General features: G+C 36.8%; 1 protein-coding gene across 1 annotated transcript in view; it reads left to right on the top strand.

Annotated features, from left to right (window-relative positions):
• DMGDH (dimethylglycine dehydrogenase) overlaps positions 1 to 10,386 on the top strand; it is a 48,563-nt gene that overhangs the window by 24,379 nt on the left and 13,798 nt on the right. Inside the window, exons 8-14 of the mRNA XM_009327320.1 lie at positions 628 to 797; positions 964 to 1,117; positions 1,994 to 2,159; positions 4,710 to 4,840; positions 6,273 to 6,490; positions 7,370 to 7,527; positions 8,596 to 8,655. Coding sequence (XP_009325595.1) covers positions 628 to 797; positions 964 to 1,117; positions 1,994 to 2,159; positions 4,710 to 4,840; positions 6,273 to 6,490; positions 7,370 to 7,527; positions 8,596 to 8,655 — 1,057 coding nt within the window. The remainder of the gene's footprint in view (positions 1 to 627; positions 798 to 963; positions 1,118 to 1,993; positions 2,160 to 4,709; positions 4,841 to 6,272; positions 6,491 to 7,369; positions 7,528 to 8,595; positions 8,656 to 10,386) is intronic.

The raw sequence follows: 10,386 nt of genomic DNA, 5'->3' as shown, positions 1-10,386 counted from the left end.
AAGGGTCTAGAGAACAAGTCTTATGAGGAGCGGCTGAGGGAGCTGGGGTTGTTTAGCCTGGAGAAGAGGAGGCTGAGGGGAGACCTCATCGCTCTCTACAACTACCTGAAAGGAGGGTGTAGCGAGGTGGGTGTCGGTCTCTTCTCCCAAGTAACTAGCGATAGGACGAGAGGAAATGGCCTCAAGTTGCGCCAGGGGAGGTTTAGATTGGACATGAGGAAAAATTTCTTTACTGAAAGAGTGGTTAAACATTGGAACAGGCTGCCCAGGGAAGTGGTTGAGTCACCATCCCTGGAAATATTTAAAAGACATGTTGATGAGGTGCTTGGGGACATGGTTTAGTGGTCATGGTGGTGTTGGGTCAACGGTTGGACTCGATGATCTTAGAGGTCTTTTCCAACCTTAATGATTCTATGATTCTATGATTAGCAATGGAGTTTTGCTGCTGACAGTGGGGCAGTATCTGTCAATAAAGCATGTAATATTGGAAAACAAAACAAAATAGAACAAAAAAAAAAAGGGAAAAAATTTAGAATACTTCAGGGTGTATATTAGTAGTATATGCTAGCACTGATTTTTAAAAACAAACAAAGACTTGGCACTACAGGACTTTTTCCTGTTTTTAAGGTATGGCATTATACATGCTGGTGGCATAGGAAAGTACCTCAGTGACTGGATCTTTGAGGGGGAACCTCCATTTGACCTGATAGAATTAGATCCCAACCGGTATGGAAAGTGGACCACCACAGAATACACAGCAGCCAAAGCAAGAGAATCTTATGGTTTTAATAACATTGGTAAGAAGGTATTTTTTTCAATACATTTATATCCTGAAAATGGATTCCAACAAAGCCTGCCTCTAGATTTCTCTGTTTATATGTATGTATTAATATATATTCTGTTTTTGTGATATACAGTATTTAGTATGCCATAGTTTTTGGTTTGTTTTTTTTTCCACTCTAGTTGGTTACCCTAAAGAAGAAAGATTTGCTGGGAGACCAACAGAGAGAACCAGTGGGCTGTATGATTTGCTAAAATCAAAATGTTCAATGGGCTTTCATGCAGGATGGGAGCAACCCCATTGGTTCTACAAACCTGGAGATGAGACTGGATACAAGTAAATAAAAAATTACCTTCCCCCTTGCCCCAATAAATTGTCATGACAACAAGGGTCAGCTGAGTTAAATTTGATAAGAAGCATACATTTATCATTCATTTCAGTTAAAGTTATCTGTTGGGTAGATCTTCTATTGTTGTTTTTTCTACAGTTTAGAATCCATTTCATTCTGATAATGCAGACATTTCAAAACACGCATCGAGGTGTCCTGTAATTCTTCTAGGTTTGGGGTATCAGGGAGCAGCCTAGCTCAAGGAAAAGGTTAGAGAACAATTTGTTAATTATAAATTTGTATTTTTCTCCCTTATTATTTGATCAGCAGCACACTATAATGTTTTCATGAAAAAGCTGATTCCTCCCTGTATAATTCTCAGGAAAGGAGAAGCCTAGTCCTCCTTGCTTTTTTTTTTTCTGTGCCTGCCTACCTAGTTACCTGCTTGCATCAGGGAGCATCCAGCAAATAAATGTTTTCCACAGGGATACTGGAGTCCCAATCTCAATGAGGCTCATAAAGGAATAAAGAAACACGCTCTGCTGTTCAGAAATAAAGCCTTTGACACCTTAAACTCAAATAAATGATTCAGCAACAAAATACGCTGTAAATTTACACGACATACTACTACTTCTAATATTTGAACAGTTCAGAGTTTATTGTACAAAATGGTTGAGAAAATATCAACCCATATCTTTGTTGTTAAAGGATTTTAATAATTAAGCTATGTTAGACCAAGGAAAATATTGGGTAAGCTACCTACAATTAGGAAAGTCTATCTCTTTTGAATGATTATTAAACTGAAGAAACTGAAGACTATGTTTTGCTGAAAAGAGCACAAAATTTCCAGATTTTGTTTTATGTGTGTAAATGCTCTGTTTCAGACCCAGTTTTCGGCGCACAAATTGGTTTGACCCTGTGGGTCGTGAGTATAAACAGGTTATGGAAAAAGTCGGTGTGATTGACCTGTCACCATTTGGCAAGTTTAAAGTAAAAGGCACAGATTCTGTTAAGCTGCTGGATCATCTATTTGCAAATGTTGTTCCAAAGGTAAATGGGACAGTGATAATTGCTTTAATGTAGGATTTAGACAAACAAGATTTGTTTCAGAAACGGAAAATGAAGCATAATATTATCGCCATATCTTTCAGATACGAAACACTCAGATCCTTTGGAGAAATTGCTGTGTCAGAAGATGTATATCACTCAGTTAAGAACATGGACAGTGGAGTTTATACTAGTTATACTCCATGTAGAAGGACCTTTTGGCACAAATCATTGAATCATAGAATGGTTGAGGTTGGAAGGGGCCTCTGGAGGTCACCTTGTCCAACCCTCTGTTCAAGCAGGTCACCTGGAGCTCATTGCCCAGGACTATGTCCAGATGGCTTTTAAATATCTCCAAGGATGGAGACTCTCTGGGCAACCTGTTCCTGTATTCAGTCACCTTTACAGTAAAAAAGTGTTTCCTTGAAACACAGAACTTTCTGTGTTTCAAATCTTTGTCTAAAGAAGTCCAAGTGAATCTCACCTGGAATTCTTTTACAGCAGTACTAGAATAACTTGGTAGCTGCCTGCCTAAAACTGCGCTGTACTGTGGCAGCTTCAGGCAGCAGAGGAGAGCAGTGGAAGGTGCCCTTGCCTGACCATAGCTGGATGTTGTATTCTTCCTGGATGCCCAAGGCAACAGTTTTTTTGTGGTGTTTTTTTTTTTTTTTTAAATGTGACCCACGCTTATTTTCCACCCCCTTCATGCTGACTCTCTTTTACAGCTGGCTGCCTGAAGCAGGCAGGGTTGCAAATATTCAGGGTATTCAGCTTTCAGCTCACACCTGTCGTTTCTCCACAAGTGTAGCTGCTCACAGATCCTCAGAATATGATACTGTTTTCAAAAATGGCACACTGTGACAAACTACCCCAGGTTTCTTATTCTTGGTCCTCCGTTTGTGGTAGTGCTCCATGTGTCCCTTTACCTTCCTGCTTTGTCAACCACTCTAATCTAGTGTTTTTAACTTCAGAGGTACACCTCCAGCAAGCAGATTGTTCCTTTCCAAAGTGCTACAGCCATGGGGTTTGCTCATTTCAGCACAGAATTTCATTAAGTTTTTGCTGTAGGTGATGGTTGTAGCTGCTTTAGACACCAGAGGGAGGAAGCATAGCGAAACAGTAGGTACACTGAGACTATAGTTATGAAGGTAGATAACTTCTTCTCAGAGGCCAGAGCCAACTGAATGGGAAGGCTGTACACAAGAATGGTGTCCTATAGGTTTAGGAGAAAGAAGAACCTGAATTGCCATGTAGTCATAGTTTTTACTGTATTAGTTTTGTGATAGCAATACAGATTAAAAGTTCGTCTTCTTTCTAGCTTGGGGTAGAGGTGGGGTAGCTGTCATCAGTGGGCAGGGATAACACTTGCTGAATATATTTATGTGGTGGGGGAAAAGCAAGATTAAACAGGAAATTATGAGCACAAAGCAAGTGCTTTCTGTGAAGTTTAATCAGTGTTGCTAAGGGGAAAAAGAAAGAGAGATGGCAGAACAGAACAAACAGTTTATGAGTCCACTTAAAAATCCAGCATTCACAACAGTTGATTATTTAAGCTGATTTTTGGTACCATTCATGCTTGTCTGCATCATAAAATAATTCAGTGAAGTTACTGGAGATACACTTGTATCACAACCGGGTTGAGTGTGACTACCATCAGATCCTGAAAATTCAATTATATGCCTGTAATATGCCAGTAACTATATTAATGTAACATAACCTTGCAAAAGAATGTTAATATCTGTGACATTTTTCCTTTTTCCATTCATTGTCTGGAATCTGGGCACTGACTGGGTGATTGACAAGATTCTTATGAAAGCAGAATGAAATAAGAGAGATTAAGTTCTGCCTTTGGAACCAGACCAGCACAACAGCTATGGCACATTCATATTTCTGTTTGTATGGGTGATATCTGTATGAACATGTATACGTTTTGTGGTCACAGCTAAGTAACTGTTATTTGAAATTTTACCTCTAGAGATCACGTTTCTACACAGAACTCAATTCGAATGTACAGAGGTGTAGATTCATAGTCAGCAACTACATAAAATATAAAAGCATACATAATTCAGGGCCACAAAAGCATAAGCCAGCTCAATATTTCTTTCTTTAAGGTAAGGGGCAAAGTAATGTTATCATTTTGGGATCTGAAAGCCTTATTCACATGATTGAAAAAGAATATTTATGTCAATAACATGTAGAATTTTTTATTCTGATGATCAGAGAACAAACTAAAATTGATTTAATTTGCATTGAAAATGCATTCTTAAATCAAATGTAGCTTAAGAACACCTTGTGTAATACACAATTAACAAATATTTATGAAGGTCTGGATTTGAAAAATTTCAATTTTTTCTATGAAGAAAAATGTGAAATTTCCACTGTAAAGCTTAAGCTTGGCCAATTGTGTATCTGTCTGCTCCTATTATGGCATAGCAGAACAAACGTAAAAACGTTGTTCTTTCAAATAAAGAGATATTTCTGTATATTTCATAATATTTAAGGATTCAAAGGTTTTATTTTGCATTCTTAATAATTGCAAATTTTACTCTGTAGGTGGGTTCCACAAATATAAGCCATATGTTAACACCGAGAGGAAAAGTTTATGCTGAGCTAACAGTCTCTCAACTGTATCCTGGAGAATTTATGCTTGTAACTGGCTCAGGGTCAGAACTCCATGATCTGAGGTTAGTTTATTTTTGATACGGTAAGTACACAGTGCTATACAGTCACAGCAATATAGAAACCTTTTTACTAAGCACCAAATTCTTAATTATTACTCAACAAACCTTTTGCTAGTTTCAAGAGAATTCTACTTATGTATTGATTTTGATTTCTTAGAAACTTGGTTGAGTTGAATCCTGAAGTATAAGTAGTTGTATATTGGGTTATTGTTGGTATAAAAAGGTGGAGAATTTACTGATAGTTATGTAATATAAATTAATGGAGGTAGTTCTTGTTTTGTTGTTGAACCTGTTTGTGTTTGGCATTGTATGATGAAACACAGCACAGTTATTCCTTTCTAGTGTTTTCTCTTATGCAAAAAAGAAAATTGGCTTTAAACGTGGATGACCCCACAGACACTGACCTGGCCAATACAGATAGGCAGTGCAGTCCTCCTAGTACTGTGATAATGTCTTCTGTTTGGGCTCTGGGGTCACAAAGCAAAACAACAGAAAGAAAGGAGGTAGAAGCAGTTGCAGGATGACTTCATTAAAATGATTTTCATAGATGAGCATTGGAAGTGACATTTCTAGTGCTGTAAGTGGCTGTACATACATACTAAGAAAAATAATTTTTCTTACTGGAGATTGCTGACAAATCAGTTATTCAAAATGAATCAGCGCATAAAAGACTGCAATTTGCTACCCCAACACACGATGAATAATTTACTGTTTCATAACAGTCCCATGGGAATCAGTAGGACCGTTGGCACATTCAGGAACCAAATGGCAGAACCAGACCTAATGCATTTACTTCTACAGAATTTCAGCAGTCCTGCTTGGTACTCCCCTGTGCCTGAGATCTTTTAGCACTGCTTAACCAAGTAGTACTTTATAAGATTTTTAAATATACTCCTTTCATTTATTTTGTGAGCTTCCTGAAATACAATACGCAGCTGATGTTTTTGATTAAATCAAAACTGAACTTCCTGCCAATACTTTAAATGCTGTGTTCAGGAAGGAACAAGCCTGGTTGTACATTACTGTTGACCGTGAAATTTATTTTGATCGTTGTGTTTATTGCTTACTCTTTTTTGTATGTTGACTTTTTATTAACACATTCTGGATCCAAAGGCAAATCTGTGTTCAATTCTATGAGATCACTTCTTTCTCTTATCTTGAAAATACTGTTCCACCCATTTAAATTCTCTCCTTTCCTGATTGTATCCCAGATGTCTGTGTTCCTATACCAGTATCTCACCAGAAAACACTGCTTAACATCAATGACAGATTTGACTGTCTAGTGTAGCACATACTTCCTTTGGTTGTGAGAAGGTGTGGGACTGGGAGCTGCTGGGAAGATGAACAGTAACAAAAAATTATTCCTTTTTAATCTTTACCTAAATAAATTATTTTTCATAAAAAAATTAACATCACTGTTGTGTTTTACATGCAGATGGATAGAAGAGGAAGTAACAAGAGGTGATTATAAAGTTGAAATAGAAAACATGACAGATGAGATGGGAGTACTTGGTGTAGCAGGTCCATATGCCCGACAGATCCTCCAGAAGTTGACAAGTGAGGATCTGAGTGATGGTTCATTTAAATTTCTCCAGTCTAGACATGTGAAACTTTCTGATATTGCTGTTACTGCCATTAGAATATCATACACAGGTAAGCAATAGAGAAAACAGACTCTTAAGGAAAGAGGCAATAAATAAAATAATATGTGTAACTAAAATTATGTTGAAAAATGAATGTCATTATGTATTCATAAGCAATAGGTTCATCACGTTTTATATATAAATGTGTGAGGAAATGCAGTACATTGATATTCAAATGTGATCTGGTCAGGGTCTGTGCTGAGTTTTCCAAGACCTTTTTCTCTAGAATACCCTATAGTGTAAATATTTGTTTTGCAGAACAAAAGGCCAGTTCTGATAACCTCTGTGTTATCAGACACTGCAAAACCAACGTCAAGAATTGGTTTTGGATTACCGTATATTACTGTTTGTCAAGTGCTTTGAAAATGTAACACTGTAATGCTGAGTATTTGTTTTTCTCAGTTACTTTTTATTTTTATGTCTATCTCTGCTGCAATGGACTGAATTCAGATCATTCTGAAGCAGCTGAAGTCCTTCTCTATTGTACTAAACATGATCCAATATACTCATTTTAGGCTTATTTACACTCAGTTACATTTGCTGTTCGCTTGCCAAGTCATCATCTGTTTATAATGCCTTTAAGCTTCATGTCTCATTGTGACTTCACTACATGACCTTTTCTTATCAGTTATTCTGATCCTCCCCACCCCCCAGATTTCAGTTTACAGTTTAAATTAGAATAATAGTACCACTGCTTGAGACGTAGAGCATAAATCATTTGGTGGTTCTTGCAGGGAATTAGACTTGATATATGGTAGCAGAATTAACCCTAGAATGTGAATTAACACTTACAGCATTGATTCCCACTCTTTACCAAGAATAGGACTGTATTTATTAGGATTGTTTCATTGTTGAGCTGATGAAACCGTTAATCTTTTTTGTAAAACAGGTGAATTGGGCTGGGAGCTCTATCACAGAAAAGAAGATTCTGTAGCTCTTTACAGTGCAATCATGGAAGCTGGCCAAAAAGAGGGAATTGACAACTTTGGAACATATGCTCTGAATGCTTTAAGGCTGGAAAAGGGTTTCCGAGCCTGGGGGGCAGAGGTCAGGAAATATAACTTCTTTATTATTCTTTCTGTTTATTTTCTGTATTTCATTATGACTATACAGGTTTTAGTCAGAGCTAACACAGATAGTATTTGTTCCAGTTTCTCAATTTAGCATGAAAAGAAAATTTACCTTGGGCAGGAACAGCTGCTATAATTCTGAACAGTGTCTTTTCTAAACAAAAATAACTAGTATACTCCATTGCACTGCTGGCAAAGAGACACTTATTTTGATTCACTGATGTTTTTTCCTCTTGTGTATAACAAAATTATGAGGGTTTTGCTGAGCTCTAGTGTTTTGAAATCAAAAGTTTGGCTGACAGATTCTGGAAATGTTTTATTTCTGTAATAACTATGTCATGAGAGACCAATTATTCTTGCTTCATAATGTATTTGGAACTTTTTCATTTCCCATTAGCTTGTTTCTGCCAAATTTGCTCACTCACAATATAGAACTACTCAGGGGGCGTAGAGAATTTGGGGAAAATCAGTGTAATTTCTGCTTACCTGAAATTTTTCCTAAGTCTGTTGGAAAGGAAAGAACTCAGGAAGGTGAAATGGTGGGCATTTAGGGGTCCTTTTAGTTTGCCCAGTGATAATTATTTTCATTCTTGCTTCAAATGCTGCCTAAGAAATCATTCCCCCTACACGTAACGGGAAGATGGTAAATAAAATTGGCTTTCTGTTTTATTTTCCTCTCCAGCTAAGGCATTCTACTGTGTTGCAATTAATGTGCATACCTCAGTTATTCAATCCTCTGCAGGTTCCATTCTGCTTTGATAAAAAGTCTTGTTTCTTACTGAAATGTGTGTTTAATTTGCGTATTGAAACATTGATGAATGATTTACATATCTATATATTAGGCATAATAGTAGATATTCTGTTGAAATCACATGTAGGAAGCATACAGTATAGTCAAATGGAAGTTGCACATGTGCAACGTGGAAGACATTGACCCAGGAGTAAGCTGGCTGCATGGGGTAACTAAATAAATACCCCCTACCCACCAACGCAATAGCTATGATAGTCCACCATGTATGAATGGCGAATTTTTTTTTTTTAACAGATGAACTGTGACACTAATCCCTTGGAAGCTGGACTGGAATACTTTGTAAAGCTAAACAAGGTATGTCGTATTATTTTCAGTGTTCTGTTATGCCCAAGGTTATTCTTTAAGTGTTTGCAAACAAAAATGTAATTATCTGGAAAATAAAATAGGTTTAGAAAATGAACGGAGCAACTTTTTTTCACTGTATATAAGAATAATTACTTTATTAAGTACTGATTTGTTTAATAAAAATTTCATATTTTTCCATGTTTCTTGCTAAAAAAATTATACATTAGGTCAGGAAGTTGCAAATACTCAATGTTGTCTACATGAAAAATAACTGTGATTTATTTTTGTAGAGAAATTTGAGTCGTGCTTTTGTAAACATATAGTACCTATATACAAGCTGAACAAGCTTGTTCATATTGTGAAAACATTTTACCTGCTTACTCTTGTTAAAGGAGTTGTCTATAGGATCATTTTCCCTGGCTACCACTCTGGTACAGCAATTACTGAAAAAACCAATAGATTTTTCAGAAGAACTGCTGAATGACAACTTGGATATGAGTCAAATATAAGTTAAATTAATACCTTGGTTAAAATAACAATTATTTGTTCACAGAATTTCTGAAGAGGTCCTCTGCTCATGACTTGTTCCTGCCTGATTTGAAGTTTAGAGAATGGGACTAATCAAATTTAAATACGCAGTAAAAATGAAAAGATGTTATTCTATCTCCTTTTATCAGCATCCCCATTTTCTTATATTCATGTTTTAGCAAATCAAACTCTGTTATGCTCTAATAGATACAGAAATTGCTTGTAATTCTCTTTTCTGGTCCAAATGAAACCCAAACCAAGTGTCCTAACTCTATCAAATAGAGGACCTTTCCATGAAACCCAGTGAAATTGTTTCCTGTGCAGCTCTAATGTCATCTGTTGCTACCAGTTAGCCCATCAACTCAAACAGCAGTTGCCTGCACAGAGGATGAAGTTTCTAATGTAAAAAATCAGGTCCTATACGTTTCAAGTTAGGTGCCCTAAATGAGGGTATATTTCTGACTTAATCTTTCATCTGTAAAATAGAGAAAGTGCCAACACTTTTACGTAAGAGAGATCAAGAAGAAAAAGTAATGTTTGTGAGACGTTTCATCTTTACAATGATGTAATGTGATACAGGGACAAATTCTCTTCTTATTTATATTTCCTTTATACCTGAAAGGGTAGTAAGTCAGAAAATAAATGACCCGTCATAGTTTTTGCCACATTATGTGGGGGCACTGTGGAACTGATAAAAGGAATCCCAAACTTTAAGTTACAGCTCCAAATAAACAACAAATCTTAAATTTTGGGTAGGCAAGAATTATGGAGGCATGTTAAACCTAAAAAAGTGCTTTTATCTTTATGAGACAATTTCACCAATGGTAACAGGGATGAACCCAGGAAGATGCTTTTTCTCTCCAACTGTTGCACCTGTCTATAGATGTTAAAGTTCTTCAACCTGTGCAGGATTGATAAAATACTCATTTTTGTCCTAATTTAACATCAGTGTATGCTCTATCATGAAATACACGTTCTAAACTTGTTCTTGGCCAACTATGGAGCTCATCCACTGAAAGGCAAGGTGTTCCCAGGGATGTCAATGGCAGTTCCTACATAGAATCATAGAATCATTAAGGTTGGAAAAGACCTCCAAGATCATCGAGTCCAACCGTCGACTCAACACCACCATGCCCACTAAACCATGTCCCTAAGCACCTCATCAACACGTCTTTTAAATATTTCCAGGGATGGTGACTCAACCACTTCCCT

This window comes from Pygoscelis adeliae, unplaced genomic scaffold (assembly GCF_000699105.1).
Source record: "Pygoscelis adeliae isolate BGI_AS28 unplaced genomic scaffold, ASM69910v1 Scaffold26, whole genome shotgun sequence".
In the NCBI taxonomy this organism is placed as follows: domain Eukaryota; kingdom Metazoa; phylum Chordata; class Aves; order Sphenisciformes; family Spheniscidae; genus Pygoscelis; species Pygoscelis adeliae.
Note: the sequence above shows the minus strand (reverse complement) of the source record. Positions and strands in the feature narration are given on the sequence as shown.